The following is a 20,471-nucleotide window of genomic DNA, read 5'->3' on the forward strand; positions in this document are numbered from 1 at the left end:
CAATGTGGCACAATATATTGCAAACACAACACCACAGATTTAACAGCTAACGTTATGACCGGCACTCAGATTTCAGGGGTTTCGTATTGATAATAGCTGTTAATTGTTTACGAAAATATACCGATATTGGCATGTACTGTAACTGGGTCGAATTGCCCTGCTGTTAGGCGTGATACATATCAAGACAGATTCTACCTGATTGGTGAGTCATAACCAATCTGTTTACAGACATTGTGACTAAAGTTTTCTTTTCACACTGGTGGTTAACACTTCCTATCACTACCCTGTGTTATACAATCTTTGATAGTAAAATGGAAGCTAAAAAAGTATAACATTTGACATCCGCTTTTCAGCTTGGCCTGAAAACAAGGAGCCTGTGTCTTTCCTCTTCCCTTGGTCAAGAGAGCTCCGTTGGAGCCTGCGAACTGTGAAGCAGCTTGCTTCAAGGGAACAGGCCAATCCTGCATTTACACTGGGCTTGTTAGACAAGGGATAGACACGCACACACGCATGCACGCACACACACACACACACACACACACACACACACACACACACACACACACACACACACACACACACACACACACACGCATGCACGCGCAGGTCAACTAATGAGGAGTGTGTTGATAGTGTGGTGCATTGTGAGTTTAGCAACTCGACCCCAGGGCATGTTGTGGAGTACTGCTACTCTGACGCCCTCCCTGTCATGTGGCTCTCCAGTAACCATGCTGTCTTTATTTATTTTTTTCCTTTTTTCATTATTTGATTTGTACGATGTCATGGGTGATGAAGAGGGCCTCTTCATCTGTATCACACTGAGTCGCGTGAAACTGGTCCTATGAAATCGGATTAGTCCACCATAATCAACACGCACACACACACACGCATGCATACACACACACACTCCGTTGCACACATAGACACTTACTTTCTCACTCGCTTACTAACTCACTAACACGCACACACATGCACGCACACTCGCACACACACATGCACGCACACTCGCACACACACATGCACATACACACACTCATGTTTGCGTGGTGGACCGGGGATTTTTTTTAACATTGTTGTGCGAGTGACTGCTAAACATTCAGTGACGTTAATGTCACCTGTGTTGTTTCCCTTTTCCCTCGAAACTGAATTTCACCAAAATAATGGCGAATTCCGCTGCATTCCGCTGCATATTGTAAATGTGACGTCTGATGTGCCTTGTCCCTGTTGCATGTTATATGTGCTGAAGAACAGGAACCTGCTGGAAATCAGTTATTTTACTAAGACAGGCCCGTTTTAAATTGTAACTTTGTTACTTTTAATACTTTCCTGCTTAATAAAAAAAAATAAAAAAATAAAATAAAATTATCAGTTGATTCCGTTTTTATTGTCGAATTCCGTGATTCCGTCCGCGTTTTCGTTATCGCGGATTTCATAGGGCCCTACATATGCACACATGCACATATACACACATGTACACAAATACTCACACACGCACACACACACGCACGCACGCATGCACGCACACACACATTCTGGTTGAAAACTTTGAGGATGATGACGCCCTACGGGTAACATACACTTGGCTGCCCTTCACCCCTAACGAGTAAACCTTGCCGTCAGTATAATTAATGACTAATCTAACCTATTTACAGCAGTTGGGTAATTTATTTAGAGCTACGCGAAAAGTCAATAGCAGCACAGGGTCACCAGTTCAACGCTTTAGTCAATATACTGTTTGTGTGGGTGTGTGTGTGTGTGTGTGTGTGTGTGTTTGTGTGTTTTTCATGAGTCAAAATGACAATCAGTCAACATAAAAAATATATTTATACAAATCTTTTGTTCTTTACAGTCATTTCTTGCATCACAATTTACAAATGTCAATTTTATGAAATTTTAATTTAATGATACGTCACCCCTTGTATTCTTCTGATTGGTCGTAGTGTTATCCGTTTGAGTGCAGACTCAGAGATATATTTTTCAAATGCATGCTTGGTGCCACCCCTCGAGTTGGGCCATTTTCATTACTCGTTGCCAGACCCTACAGTATTTCCAGGCTACACACACACACACACACACACACACACACACACACACACACACACACACACACACACACACACACACACACACACACACACACACACACACACACATACACACTCACATAGAGACCTATATATTGGACTATATACTGTACGCGCCTCTCAAGTGGCAGGGATGTGTAGAGTCTGACCTGTGTGTGTGTGTGTGTGTGTGTGTGTGTGTGTGTGTGTGTGTGTGTGTGTGTGTGTGTGTGTGTGTGTGTGTGTGTGTGTGTGTGTGGACGTGAGGAAGTAGGTTAGGGGGCTTCAATTTACACCCAGCTGTCTTCCACTGAGGTGTTATTTATAAACTCATCCTCAGGCTGCAGGGCTGTGGGTAGAGAGCTGGGGGGCTGGGGGATAGAGACCTGGGGGGTTGGGGATAGAGGGCTTGTGGGCTCGGGGGCTGGGGATAGGGACCTGGGGGGTTGGGGATAGAGACCTGGGGGGTTGGGGATAGAGACCAGGGGGGCTTGGGGGCTGGGGATAGGGATCTGGGGGGTTGGGGATAGAGACCTGGGGGGTTGGGGATAGAGACCAGGGGGGCTTGGGGGCTGGGGATAGGGATCTGGGGGTAGAGGGCTTGTGGGCTGGGGGGCTGGGGATAGGTACCTGGGCGGCTGGGGGTAGAGGGCTATGGGTCTGGGGATAGGGGGCTGGGGGGCTGGGGGATAAAGAGCTGGGGTCAGAGGGCTGGGGATAGAGGACGTGGGTAGAGGGCTGGGCCACTGGGATTGAGGGCTAGCGGTCTTGGGAATGGGGGCTAGTGCCTTTGGGCTTCGGGGCAGAGGCTGTGGGGCTAGGGTCATGCATAATTGTGTGTGTGCATGTCCTAACCCTAACATTGGACCATGAACTTCATTGCAACTTATTTGATGGACCATCTTTGACCATGGTTCGATCACTAAACCGCGCCATGTAACACCATACTAAACATGAATAGCTTGGTGACCCGTGGCTTGATTTCAGCATTATTTACCTAATCTGCTGGGTATTGTTTCAATCCTGTGATTTACACAATTTATATACTCAAATCCATTTTAATGGGACGGATAAATAGTAAAAAAAAAAAGTTTTTTATGCTTTTTGAATAATTATCTGGAAATCAAATCCATTTAAGTTGTGTAGGGTGACTTGTAAATTGACCTAGTTTCCCTAGCCTCCCAGGAAGTGTTTTATAAATGGCATCTTTCTCTATAAGAGGAAAGAGTGGGTGTCTCAAACAGAAACGTAGTACGTTTCGGTTTTGTATTTGTGTAGTTTCCTTAAATCTATGGTTGCTGACATCAACATACTGTATTCTGCCCTGCTAGTGGCATGAGAGTGAACAGCCCATGGGATTAGAGATTAAAAAAGCAACACGATTCCAGCTCACACCGATCCCGGATGTCAAGCAACAGTGTCAATTTAATTGCTTTGCAACGTTGAAGAATTGATTCAATATCATCATCATCATTTTCATCCTCATCATTTTATAAATCTATCACGGCTACTCCAGTATTTAAAGAATGCTACTGAGGTTCATTCATTGAACGGAAACTCAAGCGTACAGTGTCCTTGAGCTGCATGCTCCAATTAAATATACTAGAGTTTTCACGTGCGTGTGTTTCGCTGTCTCAACCTCTAGTTGTAATTAACAGGGGTAATGGTTCAATGGAAAGTGTAGTATACTATGCATGCAAATCAATTATTAAATAGCTTTTACTGTTATTCAGAGTTGATAAGTGCATTGACATTTTAAAATGCAAGGCAACTACTATTGGTTAGTTGAAACCTGTTTTCATTCTGTTATAGGGACAATGTCTCTTTAAGATCAAGTCACTCGTGTGTTGATATGCCGGTCGGCGCGATGTTTGAATTTAACTGTGAAATGGATTACTGTTCACTCACATGTAACAAGCAGGGCAGAATACAGTATGTTGGTTTCAGTGACCAGAGAATTAAGGAAACTAAATAAATACGAAACCGAAACCTTGTGTTACGTTTCGGTTTGTGACACCAACTCTTTCCTCGAAAAGATGCCATTTATAAAACACTTCCTTGGAGGCTAGGGAAACTAGGTCAATTGAGGCCCCGTCCACACGAAGCCGAAACAGGCGAAACCGTTACGGTTTCGATCTATCCGGTTTCGCCGTATCTCCGTAAAGACGAAGCCAAGCGAAACCGGGTAGATCTGTAGAAACGCTGTAGTACACATTCCAGGCCCATAAGGGGCGCTGCTTCTGCTACAGAAATCCTTGTTGTTGTGAGTTCTGAGACTCCGCGGGCTTAACAGTCATTGGCTAGAGGGTCGAGGGGTGGGGCGATGACGTCATGGTTTACGGTTTCAGTCGGTTTCAGGCGTCCACACGAATCCAAAACGAAACCGGGTAGATTTGAAACCACCTCCGAGGGTGGTTTCAGAAGTTTGCGGTTTCGGTCAGCGGATGCGCCGGCTTCGTGTGGACGGAAGGCCGAACCGTACAAGACCTTTGCGGTTTCGCCATGAAATCGGCTTCGTGGGGACGGGGCCTTACAAGTCACCCTACAAAACTCAAATGGTTTGATTTCCAGATAATCATTATGTAAGGGATAATGCCCGACGAGGTGTCCATTATCAGGAATTAATGGACGACGTAGAGGCGTGAACCGTCCGACGCGAAGCGGAGGACGGTTGCCTCAGCGAAGTCCATTAATTCCTGATAATGGACACCTCGAAGGGCATTATCCCGCTTATACCACGGTCACTTACCAACGGTGACCAAATTAATGCGTTTTACATGCGTTTTACAATCTGAATATAAAGTTTTCCACAAAACATACATTTGTTTCCCTGGTTACGCCTGAGGGTCCAACTAATACCCGGAACCACCATTACACGCCCGTTGGGTTCTCATGCAACGGAAACGTTGTTCACTCCTCCAGTAATTAGGACGGACCATAGCTACGACTTTAGAACGGGAGGTAGCGGGAGGTATTATAGTCCGCTGAGCTTTGTTTTGTTTCCCGTTGCTATACTACTATTTTAGAGACGATACGCCAGCTAGCGCATTAATTGAGAACGGTAAACAGACAATTTGACGGAACTACTTGTCCAGGTGTCCGTATATCAGGAGTTAATGCACACCCTGCATCCAATCAGAATCGAGTATTCCCGCAGACCGTGGTATAAGTGTTGATAGTGAGCCGTTATGTTTAAAAACATAACGTCTTACCTGGGCGAGTGTCGCTGCGGTGTGCGCACGTGCGTGTGTGTTCTTTCCTGCGTGTGTGCCGATCATGGGGCCGATAAACTTCTTACCTGTGCGCATGTGTGTGTGTGTGTGTGTGTGTGTGTGTGTGTGTGTGTGTGTGTGTGAGTGTGTGTGTGTGTGTGTGTGTGTGTGTGTGTGTGTGTGTGTGTGTGTGTGCGCGAGTGTGTGCGCGAGTGTGTGTGCGCTTCCATGTATGTGTCGCTGCCTTTGTGTTGACGTGCTGTGTGTGCGCGTGCTTGTTTGTGTGTGTGTGTAGTGTGTGCGTTTCCGTGTATGTTCGTGGCGCACATGTGCATGCTTGCGTGTGTGTTCTTACCTGCGCGTGTGCCGATGGCGGAGCCGTTAAACATCTTACCTGTGCGTGCGTGCGTGCGTGCGTGCGTGCGCGCTCCCGTGTATGTGCTGCCTTTGTGTTGACGTGCGGTATGTGCGCGTGCTTGTGTGTGTGTGTGCGTGTGTAGTGTGTCTGCATGTGTGTGCGTTTCCGTGTATGTTCGTGCGCATGTGCGTGCTTGCTGTCACAGTGTGTATCTGTGCGTCCGCTTGGCACATGCGCACTTGAGTAACTGGTGCGGCAGGCCTGCTATTATAATAGTAAGATTTAAATAAATATAATATTTAACAAGTTCAATTAAAGAATTCTATCCATTTGTGCAGATGTGGCAAACTAAAAAAAACAAACATGAAGTTATCATTCCAGCAAGCTCTGTAAAATATTATTTGATCTTGTGTCACACAACTTTTGAGACTTTGTGGTTCTCTATTTTCTTCTTTTAATTCACAGGGCAGATCAGTGCATGTTTGACTGAAAATCAATGTAGTGCCGCAGTTTACTTCTTTCTTCTTCTCCTCCATCCATTTGTTCTCTGTGGGCCTGACTCCTCTCTCGTCTCCTCAGGGTTGACTGACTGGCTGCCCGGAGGCTGTCTTTGTGGTCTCCCCTCCACTGGCTTCCACCATAGGTGAGCATCAAGTAAGAAAATAAGTACTTCATTCCCTAATACCAGTAGGGCATGGGAGGATTCCACAGCAATCAGGGCAGTTCTGGGAAAGAAAAAAGAAAAAAAAGCGGACAAACTCACATGGTTAACAAATGGGGATAATAATAAGAAAATAAAACATTATAAAATGATGAGGCAATTCTCACGGTTTATTGATCAGTTACCTTTGTTGCCGTTGACTCCTTATCCTGTTAATTTATGTTTTATTTATCCTCGTTCCTCATGTGTGCAAGCTCTTTCGTTACAATCAATGTCGTTGTCACTGAGATGGGAATGTAGATTTGGTAAAACAGTAGAAGTCTGTGCTAGTGAGTGGAGGCTATATTTCTTTTTTGCGACCGAAGATCTCTTCTTTCCCTGGTTCTTCGCTTCTTTCTTATCTCTTATGAACCAAAAAAGCAATGCTTAGCAACACCATAACACTAACATGTTGTACTTGCTCTGGTGTCTAAATTACTAAGCATATGTAAACGTTGTACACTGAGTCATTTAAATACCCATGTAGGGTATGTGGTGATGACACGTCAGTGAAGTTCTAAAGAACCCCATGTCAGATTTTGTGGTTGGGCATTTCTGAAGACTCGAAATGCCAAAACGTGTAGAACCTCTTACAAGTCTTTACTAAAAGTCAGATGTTCCTTCAAACCAAAAGGGACACCTTCAATCCAAACGCCTCACACAAACAACATACAAACACGTCATATCTTCATCCTCAGATAACGATAATGATGGCCTCTCAATGTGTCAGAGAGAGAGAGAGAGAGAGAGAGAGAGAGAGAGAGAGAGAGAGAGAGAGAGAGAGAGAGAGAGAGAGAGAGAGAGAGAGAGAGAGAGAGAGAGAGACACTTTTGTTCCCTTTTCCAGAAAAGCAAAGGAAAGAAGTGTGCGACCTTAGGGGGGGTTTAGATATAATAGTAACCAGTCAGATTCCACCATGTGGTCAAAAGGGATTGATTGCTTTGTACACACACACAGGTAACACATATTCACACAGAGACCCCACGACACACACACACACACAAATACATGGAGGAAGGACCGCGCGCTTGGTTGCCATTGGCCTGCTTGCACTGTTGGTGTATGGTGGCATAAGAATGTGAGACTCAAGTTGTTTCAGGTTGTTTTTGTTAACTACAAAATAGTAGGGAGGGATAGTTACGTGAATAAATTTGATACAAAGCCACCAGTGGCATCACTGTAATTTGAAAGCTGGCGGGCAGCATGTCTTTGAAATGGACTACAAGGGCAGAAGGAACGGATGTAAAGCCCATTAGTCAAATCAGGCCTACTCTTGATTTGTAAAAGTAAATAAAAAAATCTGGGCCTATTTTTGCCCACAATGACTGAAGTTATTGGTTGTAATTTAGCTATGTTTATTTCCAGGTACAATTGTTTTAAGAAAAGACTGACCAAAAGTGATGCCATTTAAAATGCATCATGCTCTGAATCATTCACCCTTTCCACACCATTTCCACAATATCAAACAGAACGGTCAGAGTAGCAAACTAGTAAAAGACGAGAATATTATTCTAGATTCAACCCCATGTTATTCACCGGCCGCCAGTACTTTCTGGGAAATGAATGGGCGTCAACGGAGGCTGAGGGAGGACCTTCCTCCCTGAAGTAATTGTCAAAAGGTGATAGGGGGTGCTAATGTCCCTTTACCCAGGGAAACGAACATTATATATTCAAAGGCATTAAGTAGTCATATTTAAGGGCATTAATTCATTACAGTAGTCTGGGCAATCTACATTTTTTTATTCTCAACAATGTTAAGGAGGATCTTCCTCCCTCTCCTCAATGGAGAGCCTCTACTGATGTGCATGCACTGGTTTATATACACATGCCTACCATGGGCATAAATCCCTTTTGTTCCGCACGAAAGCTGGGTCAGTATTGGCTCCAGCAGGCCACGGCAGACCTTTCAGGCAGCTATGAGAAGCAGATTGTTATGATCCACCTTTTAGATTCAAGACAAGACATTATTGGTTGACCTCCCTCGTTCTTTCTCTCTCTCGCTCCTACTCTGTGCCCTGTTGGGGTTGGCTGTGTTGTGGAAAACGTGTTAAGCCTACTTTAAGCATGAATGACTTGACCCTTGGGTGTTATCTAGTCGTGGATGTGAAATCGTCCTCATCAATGGCACACCGGGTCTCCCTTCCAAAGCACATGTTTGCTTGATGGAGTCCAAAGAGAAAAATGTATAGAATACTGTCGGCCAGCATGTGTGTTCCTGATGTTTTGCCGTTTACACTTGGGCTGTCTCGCTCTCTCTCTCAATATTGGTCTCTCTCTCTCTCTCTCTCTCTCTCTCTCTCTCTCTCTCTCTCTGAATAGAAATCATTGCTCAAGCGGGACAAAAGTGTGTTCTTTGGATCGCTCTCTCACTCTATTAATGAAAGGTGGAGCTGTACACCGCTGCATGTGACCGAATGAGTGAATGAAAGGCAACCTTTAGTTCCCAGATGACCTGGCTCTTCCCCCGTAGATACTGCATTAATACTCTTTACATTGTGGTGTATGCTTGGGTGAAAAGAGTGCTCTATTGATCTTTGCATAATCAACCTTTTCCTTTGAGGTGCAATAAGCCTGACTTGTTCAAAGAGACCATGTCATGTGCAAAATTAATTTGTTCGAGATAATTGGAAACTTATGATTTTGTGATGTTGCGATTATAGCCACGTTTGCCTTGAACTCAAAGCCATTTTGTCCACACAAATGTTTTACAGTCAGAGAGAGAGAGATAGGGAGAGGGAGTGAGAGAGGGAGGGAGAAAGAAAGAGAGAGTGACAGGAAAAAGCACTTCCTCACAACCACACAAAGTTGACTAACTTCCTCCTTCTACTCTCTTTCTCTCTTTCTCTCTTTCTCTCTTTCTCTGCTCACTTTCTGACTCTCCCCACGCCCCTCTCTCTGTGTCCCATTGTCTCAGGTTTGTGGAGCTCCTGTTTAGAGTAACACAGAGCTGAAGACCGCAGGTAACAACTCAGCCGTTTATCCCTATTAGTATCTAGGTGGCAGGTGTGCAAGGCACATTGCATTGTTGATGTCTACTCTCTAGCCCAACGGCCTGCCAGTATTCTGTCTGTCTGTCTCTCTGTTAGTCCTTCCGTATGTTTACTTGTATGTCTGTACATCTGTTTGTCCCCCTGCTATCTGTTATTTGTGTCTGTCCTCAGTCTGTTGGCACGTCCGTCTGTCCATCGCTCCATGAGAGATCCCCAGGGAGGAATCAGTGTCTCAAGCTGGGGGTGTAAATAGTATTGCACCAGCCCCTCTAGGGTTAATGTAAGCCGGGCAGACTTTTAGAAGCAGCCAGAAAGTTTCAGTTTCAACCAGCCTTGCTGAAAACCATAATATTGGTATGTACAGGTATTCAGCTTCTGTGTGTATCTCTCTGAATATAGCTGTGTGTAACTCTGCAAGGATTTTTGTGTACGTACACTGTGTGTATCTTGTGTGTGTGTGTGTGTGTGTGTGTGTGTGTGTGTGTGTGTGTGTGTGTGTGTGTGTGTGTGTGTGTGTGTGTGTGTGTGTGTTTGCAGGCTTGCATGGCATAGCAAACATCAGCAGGCAAGGAAGACCATTCAGGATTCTTTTTTAAAGACAGACTCCGATTGGATGGTTACGTCGGAGGAGAGCAGATCTCCTGATTGGCCGGTGGGGTTGGATGACAGAGCTGATAATTGCCATAGCTGCCCTCAGCGATACAAAGTGTTTGACTTCCACGGTTACTTCCTTTTGTACTGTGTGTTGTTTGTTGTTATGTGCCTCAAGGTCATCTGAGTCAAGGCTATGGTTGTCTTCACATGAGAAACAAGATTAGGAGACTACTAGGAAGAGTTAACAAATTCCCTGAAAGGAATGCAGTTACTTCAATGGCTGATTGGCCATTTAATTGTATTCATGCGCAAAACAACGTAATAGCATCTGAAAGGTAATGCCTTTCATTTGGTTAGATATTTGTCCCCTCACCTCTGTGATCGCAGAGAGCAAACTAACATTTGCTTTGGGTGTTTTAACAAAAGGTCCACCCTATCACTGTCTTTGAGAGATGAAGGTGAACTTTTGAAAGCTTTTTAAAACCTTTGGCAGCAGTTGGTTCTCAAGAGTGGAGGGAAGTGTTGTGACAGTTTATGTTCTTGGGCGTCAAGCAATCCGGTGGCTGAGTGCAGGGTGTGGGTGTCGAATTGAAGTCAGGGCACTGAGGGATCTACGTCTGCGAGGGCATTAGCTTATGCTTATTGTATTAGTGTCGCTGCTGCAGATTAGAACATGTCCATCACAGTTAGACTCGGTTTACTGATCTCCGCCAACCCAGTTTCACAGTCCCTTCCTATTGGGTCAGTAACCCCGATTCACAGTCCCTTCCTATTGGCTGAAAGATTCATATTGCCTATCCGTTGGCTAGAAGGTTTCAAGTCCCTGCCTACAGGCTAGCAGTTCCCATCTATTACCCACAGACGCTTAGTTTCCAGCTCAACTGGAGGAAAATGCTGACAGATAAAGATCGTATCCACAACCACAAATTTGAGAGCGTTTTACTTTCGGTTAGGAAGTAGCTTGGGCCTACTGTTCTCACTGTCTTGACTTTTAAAATTTGAATCATGATTATTATTAGTTATTATTAGGATATTGATTTTTGTTATGAACATCATTATTTTGTATTGGTAGTATTACTAATTGCCAATAAGATCAGAAAACGTGTAAAATCACACCTGCAACATACCATCGGGTAGTCCTCATGCTCTATGTAACCTTTAACACAGATCAATGTGTCCTATCCTACAAAATAAAGGTTCTGATGCAAATCGAATCAGGTCTATTAAGATAACTTTATCAGAAACAGAGACAGTTTCCTGTGACAGGGCTAGTGTTTGGCATGTTTTTATTGATATCATGAATACTTTTCTGATGATGTGCACACACGCATATGTAATCCACATTATCATCAGATGAGAACCAAAAAAATCACTTAGAGAGAGCCGGCAAGAGGGAGAGATTATCGGGGGACAACAGAGTATGTATAAAATATTAAACGGCTGTTTAATGCAGAACCAGGAAGTAAAACAAGTGATGTTGTTGAGAAACATGGGTTTGGCCATCTTTGTCAGCAAAACGACCATTGATAAAGCAGAAAACACTGACGACGCAGCCCATTAAACACAGTTCCTGAACGCCCAGTCACTGAGAAAAAAGATTATACATTTTCCTCTAGTTCCACAGGCAGGCAGACACACATACAGCACACACACACACACCACACCCAACACACCCCAACACCCCCACACACATCAAATCACATCACAACCCACCAAACACACAAACCCCACACCACACCCATCACACACACACACACACACACACACACACACACACACACACACACACACACACACACACACACACACACAGACCCTCATCATCAAACCATTTGACTCATCCTGTACGCCGGCCGATTTGGCTCTTAATCAATGTATATTTGAATGTCCATGGCGATATGTATGTAGAGTATTTTTTACATGATAAGTGGATGTGAATGTGCATGTGTAAGCCTTTATCTGATAGCATGCACCTAGGCATCCACTTATACACAAAACTAACACTCTAAATAAACACAAAGCCGTTATCTGGAAGCAATGCACTTACCCATCCAGTTATACGCACAGAACAGTCTACGTACACAGCGACTTTGCACTGTTAATTTCTAGCCAATGGGGACGCTTGATTTTACTAGGCTCTTGACCATCCAATCAGGGCACGATGTGCCCTGGAGTTGCCAGTGTTACACCGGATAAATAAATGTTAAAAGCAGCCAGCAAATTCTATCAATTTTTTAGAATGTAGAACATTGATGTCGTTATGGCAACAAGTGAGCCATTATTTGTAGTAAAGCCGTCTAAATCATTTCTCTTTCAATTAGTAAATGACTAAGGTGCACTATTGGTGATGGATCTCTATCTGGGTTTGTGTAAACAACACTTTACATAGAACTCCTAAACTCTTAAGAAACATGAACTGTGCTGACATTGTATATATTGTGAATGTTCATCATCACAGCATCCCGCTCCTATCACAGGAACCAAGAATCAATTATTTCAGGGGTTGTTCAGGATGTTGTGTTCAAATAACATGTTCATATATTAAATACAGGATATATGTGTGCATGTTACAGAAAATTAAATGATGCCCATAGGTTGTAAACCAGTACATATATGCGATAACTGTGTTATGATTGATAATAAAATATAATTTGGGTTATTTCAGAATAAGTAGAATATATAAGTGGGTTATAACAGAATGTAGTCTACCCCAATTTTATTCCCTCAAAACCTCAAATGAGCATGAAAAACGATGTTTACTAACTAAACCTATGCAAAAGCTGAATGAAGATAATTCTCGTTAGAACAGTAAACAATGCATTTGAATGCTGAAACAATCTTAATATTGCATTTTCCACTGTGAGTAAACTTTAGGTCAGAAACCATGTATGTTTTTCAGCGATAGCAGCTTCCATATGAACCACCATAGCAATGATAGAAAACGTATTTAATTTTTTTTTTTTGGCCAGACCTTAAGGAATAATTATTCGTAAAAACAAACAATCTAAAATTCATATACAATTACTGAATAAAGATTATAACTATAACTTTAACTATATGAAAATATTGCATTTTCCACTGAGAATAAAATGTATGCTGTTTTCCGGTTTGCTGCTCTCCTCATGGCTTTTCAAAGTAATGCTTGGTGTTTGGACATTTCTGATCTCCACAGCAGTTAAGGGGAAGGATTGCCGTATCAACTGCACGCAAAATTGGACTTTGGTGTACCCACTGCATGCAGTCTGAAAGTCAGATTGATGAGATTGGGTTGGTCCTCCATTACAAGAGTATATCTCCCTTGGCCTTCTGCACTTATTGTATACATTTCATCACCAAGCAGCCGTCTTAATGGATTCCTGTCGAGGAGAGACAAAAATAAACCCATAAAAAGGCATTAGTACAGCTAGTTACGGAACCATTTTTTTATTGAATGTCCAGTTTGTCTAACTGTGACCAAGTTGGTTCTCTTCTTTGAATACTGCCGGAGACTAGAGTTGGAAGCTCTGACTCGAAGCGTACTTTACTGTGATGTTCTGATGGAAACGCATCTCAATGTGCAAAAGTGGAGGAAAGGGGTCGTCACCGAAACTGGAAAACTGCTTGTTTTTATCGCACATAGATTAATGCGGCCTTCCCCTCCTGAGTCACCCTACTGACATGCAGTCTGACAGCACAATGTGGAAATATTCACAGTATGCTGGAACCATCATCTTCTTTATATCTTGGGAACTTTCTACTTCTCCACTTTGCCTGATCATTTAATTTAGTAGGGGTGCTATGTATATGACCAGAAAGTAAAAAAGTTCCTGTTTGTCGTGTTTGTTTAAAGGGGACATATTATACCACCAGGTGTGAGTGTGATTAGCCTTTCAAGCCGTTTCGAAAATCTGCCCCATATGACATAATAATAATAATAATAATAATACATTTAATTTAGAGGCGCCTTTCAAGGCACCCAAGGTCACCTTACAGAGCATAAAGTTATCATAAATCGTTTAAAAACAAGACATTGTGGAAAAATAATAATAATTATAAATAAATAAATAAAACGAAAACAAGACAAAACAAACAAACAATCAAGACAGTGATCAGTTAAAGTTACACGCCCACATCACTAGTGGGCGTGTCCACCTAGATCTGTGCTGGATAGATGAGCAACGTTTACATCAGTCCACTGGGTAGGCTGGTAGGCTGATCTGTCCAGCATAGATCTAGGTGGACACGCCCCACTAGTGATGTCATATGGGGCAGATTTTCGAAATGGCTTGTAAGGCTATTCACACTCACACCTGGTGGTATAATATGTAGACGTGAAATGAATTGGTCGTTCTTCCATCTGCCTAAAATTCTTCAAAATACTATCAAGTATCAATATTATACAGCAGATCTCCATTTTGGAGCTGGGGTGGCTCTGTGTCAACACTAGCCATTACCTTGTAATTACCTTGTCTTCTAAAGCTGGGCAGCATCTTACCCCCTTTGCTGGTGACTCCGACTGCAGTACACCGCAGTATCTGTTCTGCTGGGCACCTTCAAGTAGATCAGACTACAGCATAGCAGCCAAACCCACCATGGTCCCTTGTAACTTGCTTCGAACATAATCACAGCAGATCGATTAGTGGTCAGTTCTCTGCAGGTAGAAAGGAGTTTAACTATACAACTATTCTGGTTAAAGTACCAACTACATCAAGCATAGACTGGTATATACATTTGGTAATTTGCCCCCCCTCCTTCATCCTATTACCATCCTGCTCATATCTCAGATCATCTGCTAATTTCTCAAATGTTATCCTGTCCCTAATATGCACTGAATCTTTAGGCTAGTTTAGTACTAGCTAGCTAATTCATGCAGTATGACAATAGACCATCAATTTCATAATTAATATTTACCCTCAGTTGAAGTTGGGTCCAGGAGGAGCACAACATTGCAGCATTGTTGCTCCATCTGTTGGAAAGCACTAGTATTATGAAATTGAGGCAGTGCTTTCCTTCCGACTGGATATCGTGGCCCACAACACCATCTCATTAGCGTAGCGATAAAGTTCCAATACGGCCAGCTCTTACAGCTTTCTACTTTCTAACAAACATCGCGGGGCAAACACATGATCATTAGCATAACTGAGGATTGTAACTGAGGATTTTTTTTATGAGTGCGGGGCGTCAATCCGCAGCCGTAACAGTTTGTTTATTTTCTTTAGTCTCAAGGACGGAAAGGGGTAAGGGCTGGGCTGCATCCAGCCTTGGGGGGGGGTAGGATTATATGGAGTTTCACAGCGTCCTGTACGTACGTCTTTTTGTTCAATGCTGGTCACGAATGGTGACTTTTATGGATTTGTTTCTTTTTATTCTGCTCAATCCATCATCAGTTTTTCTCTTTCTCTATCTCTCTCTTCTTCTCTCTGTCTCTGTCTTTTGCTCTTGACCTCTCTCCTTTTCCCTCTCCCTTTTTCTCTCTCTTACTCAGAGGACTGCGTATTGATACCTTGAGATTTGATTTGTGAGCGCTGGCAACACTCTGTGTGCTGCCTGTGTGTCTGCCCGCCTATCGTGCCTGTCTGTCTCCCATATTTAGCTTGGTGTTGTTTCTTACCACTTGCACTGCCTTGTTCACCCCCCATGTTCCTCTCCCATCCTCTCTGCTTTTCTTATTAACCCCATATGTGCTCCTGTCTATCTTACCCCTACATCCCCGCCCACCCCAACACCCTTGACTCTTCAGCTCCACCCAACCCCGCCTCTCCACCCCTCTAACCCCACCTCGAGCCACCCCTCCACCTCCATCTCTCCACCTCCAACACGGCCCCACCTCTCCACCTCTAACCCCTCCTGCACCACTCTTACCTTTCCAACACCAAGCCCAACCCCATCTCACCTCCACCTCCACCTCCATCTACTCCATCCTCGCCCTCTCCACCACCTCTTCCTAACCCCCCCCCCCCCCCCCCGCCTCTTCTCCAACGACACCCCCCTCACCCACTGCTTCTCCCCTCTCTCCCAAAAGGGTGTGGAAGCATGGCGGTGTGGATCCAGGCCCAGCAGCTGCAGGGGGACGCGCTGCACCAGATGCAGTCCCTCTACGGGCAGCACTTCCCCATCGAGGTGCGACACTACCTGTCCCAGTGGATCGAGGGCCAGCTCTGGTGAGTTGCAATGTCTCACACTGTGTGTGTGTGTGTGTGCGTGTGTGCGTGTGCGTGTGCGTGTGTGTGTGTGCGTGAGTTTTTTGTGCGTGGTATCAGACAGAATACTCTATGGCACTTGTATTAAAGTATTCAAGCGTGTCTGTGTGCATACGTCGATAGCACTGTATCTGGCTATGCCGGTATGTATTTACGCAACATGTTTGTCAGGACAAGGTCCTCTTTCCTCTTCCTCCATGTCCATTTGTTTACTCACTCTCAGTACTTCAACCCCTGGTGAGCAGATTTATATATGAACGTAGAACTGTTCAAAGCTGAATATCCCATATGCTAAAATGCACGTGGATGCATGTTTTGTTTTTTTAAGTTTGCCTAGGCAAGGCAAGGCAAGGCAAGGCAACTTTATTTATATAGCCCTTTTCATACACAAGGCAGACTCAAAGTGCTTCACATATAAACATTGTCATACAATAAAATAAAATAATAGATAAGTAAAAGAAAACATATGCAAAGAAATTAGTAAAATAGAAAGTGCAATGTATTTAAGATCAGATCTCTCTGGTATCCGCGTCGGGACTCCAACCCGACCTAAAGGAACTTGGTACTTTCTCTGGGACTCCAACCCGGATTCTAGTAACCCTTATCCTTTCTCTCTGGTATCAGATCATGTATCTTTCTGGTAAAAATAGAAAATTAAATTGAAAGTTAAAAAGGCTTTTTAGTAAAAAAAATTGAAAGTGCAATGTATTTAAGATCAGATCAACAGTCTCTCTGGAACCCAAGTCAGGACTCCAACCCGACCTAAAGGAACTTGGTCCTTTCTCTGGGACTCCAATCCAGATTCTAGGACTCTAACCCAGACAGAACTTGGAACCAAAGGAACCCACGTCGGGACTCCAACCCGACCTAAAGGAACTTGGTCCTTTCTCTGGGACTCCAACCCGACCTAAAGGAACTAGATCCTTTCTCTGGGACTCCAACCCGACCTAAAGGAACTTGGTCCTTTCTCTGGGACTCCAACCCGACCTAAGGAACTTGGTCCTTTCTCTGGGACTCCAACCCAGATTCTAGGACTCTAACCCAGACAGAACTTGGGTCTCAAACCCTTATCCTTTCTCTCTGGTATCAGATCATGTATCTTTCTGGTAAAAATAGAAAATAAAGGGAAAGTTAAAAAGGCATTTTAGTAAAATAAAGGCAAAATATTTAAGATTTAGCTGAAAGCTAAAGCAATCATAAAATAGAAAAAGGCATTTTAGTATTAAAATAGAAAATAAAGGCAAAGTTAAAAAAGCTTTTTAGAAAGTGCAATGCATTTAAGATTTAGCAGAAAGCTATAGCAAACATAAAAGTCTTCAGTCTTGTTTTAAAGGTGCTCAGAGTTGGGGCAAGTCTTAAATCCTCTGGGAGTTTATTCCAGCTATTTCTTGCATAGTAACTAAATCCTGCTTTCCCATGTTTTGTGTTTACTCTGGGGATAATTAACAGATTGGTCTCAGAGGATCTTAGTGGTCTAGAAGGCTGATGTAGTGGAAGCATATCAGTTAGAGCTGTCAAGCGATTAAAATATGTAATTGTGATTAATCGCATTAATGTCATAGTTAACTCACGATTAATCGCGTTTAATCGCAAATTATTTTTCTATGCTAAATATCCCTTGATTTTTTTGTCCCATAATTCTTCTCATTTTAATTATCTTATCAACATGGTGAAGTGCATCGGCTTGCCTTGTGCAAATGATTTTTTATTGATGACAACATTGGCATATACTGATCAAAACAGGACGATACAAAAAAAGAGCCTATAGTGCAATTAAACGAATGCTTTGAACAAATGTCATTTGAACATAGCAGTCAGGCTACTGCTTCTATGTTTTGAGCCAAAGAAATTTTTATTTTTATTTTTATTTTTTAAAATAAAACAATTGCGTTAATCGCCCGATAATTTTTTTAACGCCGTTAAAATTGGTTTGCGTTAACGCCGTTAATAACGCGTTTAACTGACAGCTCTAATATCAGTTCAATATTTTGGGCCTAAACCATGTAGGGATTTATAGGTTAGCAACATGATTTTAAAGTCAATTCTCTGACCTACAGGAAGCCAATGTAACGATTTCAGAATTGGTGTAATATGATACCAAATTTTGGTCTTTGTTAGAACTCTAGCAGCAGCATTCTGAACAAGCTGAAGCTTCCTCCGAGTTTGTTTTGGGAGACCTGTAAGGAGACCATTGCAGTTATCAAGCTTACTAGTGATAAAGGCATGTACAAGTTTTTGTAAGTCTTCGGTGGACATGAGCCCTCTAAGTCTTGCTACATTTTTAAGGTGATAATATGCCGATTTTGTAACTGATTTGATGTGACTGTCGAAATGTAAATCTGAATCCATGATAACCCCTAGATTTCTGGCTTTTTTTTTTTTAAGTTTGCCTACATAACAGTTGTGTGTTTGTACGCGTGTGTTTGTGTGTTCGTACGCGTGTGTTTGTGTGTTCGTACGCGTGTGTTTGTGTGTTTGTGTGTCTATGTGTACGCCTGTGTGTGTATGTATGTGTGTGTGTATGGGGGGGGGGGGGATGTGCGTGTGTGTTTGTGTCTGTGCGTGCCCCTGTGCGTGTGGGTGTGTGCACTTGTGTGTGTGCACGTTCGTGTGTGTGTGTTTGTGTGTTTGCCTGCGTGTGCACGTGTTTGCGTGGGTCCAGGGATGCCATCGACCTGGAGAACCCCCAGGAGGAGTTCAAAGCCAAACGCATGCTGGAGGGTCTGATCCAGGAGCTGCAGAACAAGGCGGAGCACCAGGTGGGGGAGGACGGCTTCCTGCTGAAAATCAAGCTGGGCCACTACGCCAGCCAGCTCAAGGTAGGCACCGTTCCCGGGAACAGTTTGTCCTCTCTGTTAGAAAAACAAGCAGGGGGAATCCAAAGCAATGGCCTTAGTAACCAGCCAACACTACTGTTTATGATGTGGCACCTTCCCTCAGCTCTCCCGCTGTCCCCTCCTTTTCCCCTGTTTGTGTCTTTCTCTCTCTTTCTGTCTCTCTCTCTCGCTCTCTCTCTCTCTCGCTCTCTCTCTCTCCTCTCCCCCACTCTCTCTCACTCTCTTCTACTCTACGCTTCTTTGCATTTTCTAGCGCACAAAGAATTGAAACACCCTCCACGCGTCGCAGAAGATTGTAGGGGAGCTGCTACAGTGCATTATTAGTTTCAGGACTGAAATATAAAAGTGTGTGTGTGTGCCACTGCTAGAGGGGGAGGCATTGAGTGGAGAGAGTGTGTGTGTGTGTTAGAGTGTGTGTGTGTGTGTGTGTGTGTGTGTGTGTGTGTGTGTGTGTGTGTGTGTGTGTGTGTGTGTGTGTGTGTGTGTGTGTGTGTCTGAGTGTGTGTCTGAGTGTGTGTCTGAGTGTGCATGCGTTCAGCACGTGCATCTCTATGTGTTTACATGCGTCCGTGTGTCTGGTGGGTACGCGCACTAGTGCGTGTGTATGCATGCGTGTGCGCGCCTCACGCCCGCTTGGCTGGCGGGGGGGTTTGGGGGGAGGGGGGGGGGGGGGGGGGGGGGGGGTTGGGGCAGGTTGGGTTAGGGGGGAGGTTGTTATGCTTCGTGCTCCAGAGACGGCTCTCATTATTCATGTCCTAATGGGGGGGGTTAAGCGTCGGGCTCCGGAGTGGTCTCGACGTGTGCCTAAATTGACGGGCCATGTGCGCCGGCCCGCTCCCGCAGTCAGCGGCTAACAGGCGCTAACGCGGGCTCATGTGCTCCTTGCCTTTCAGAGCACGTATGACCGCTGCCCGCTGGAGCTGGTGCGCTGCATCAAACACATCCTCTACACGGAGCAGCGGCTCGTCAGGGAGGCCACCAACGTGAGTGAAGAGCCGGAGGGAGCGCACACTCCTTCTCTATTAAGGCACAAACCAGGTCTTTGGAGTGGGCGACCTAACGCAAAGACAAGCGCCGCCGCGGCGGCGACGGCGATGGCGACACGCACGCACACGCGCTCGCACGTGCGCACGCACACACACACACACACACACACACACACACACACACACACACATTTGCGTCAATGGACAAACACACATATATACGTTCTGCAGCAGGCTATACGCCGGTCGCAAGTATGTTGAAGTGGAGAATACACAAACATTACCTGCAGAGGTTACATCAATATGGAGAATGTGTGTGTGTGTTTATCTCGAGCCAGGGAGGAGGTCAGAGATGTTACGTCAACAGGCAAGCCGGTTATGAAAGCATAACGGCAGTGGTGCGTGAAGCGACTGACCATCAATAACTCCTGGGCTCAATTGATTTCCAATCCTAGCACATCCAGACTATAAAACCCTTTCCATGCACATTCGGTGCTTGCGTGTGTGTGTGTGCGGGTGTCTGTTTGTGTGTGTTGGGTTTTGCTTTGTTTC

General features: G+C 44.2%; 1 protein-coding gene across 6 annotated transcripts in view; it reads left to right on the forward strand.

Annotated features, from left to right (window-relative positions):
* The window catches only part of stat5a (signal transducer and activator of transcription 5a), a 60,483-nt gene that overhangs the window by 20,259 nt on the left and 19,753 nt on the right, over window positions 1-20,471 (forward strand). For 2 of the 6 annotated variants that reach the window (XM_030347384.1, XM_030347428.1), the window contains exons 2-6: window positions 6,213-6,276; window positions 9,248-9,293; window positions 15,919-16,057; window positions 18,759-18,915; window positions 19,827-19,916. In XM_030347384.1, coding sequence (XP_030203244.1) covers window positions 15,930-16,057; window positions 18,759-18,915; window positions 19,827-19,916 — 375 coding nt within the window. In that variant the 5' untranslated portion in view covers window positions 6,213-6,276; window positions 9,248-9,293; window positions 15,919-15,929. Of the gene's footprint in view, window positions 1-6,212; window positions 6,288-9,247; window positions 9,294-15,918; window positions 16,058-18,758; window positions 18,916-19,826; window positions 19,917-20,471 lie in introns of all 6 variants that reach the window. The other 4 variants (XM_030347393.1, XM_030347402.1, XM_030347412.1 and 1 more) reach the window with 4 other exon arrangements.

Source organism: Gadus morhua, chromosome 2, assembly GCF_902167405.1.
Source record: "Gadus morhua chromosome 2, gadMor3.0, whole genome shotgun sequence".
Lineage (NCBI taxonomy): Eukaryota > Metazoa > Chordata > Actinopteri > Gadiformes > Gadidae > Gadus > Gadus morhua.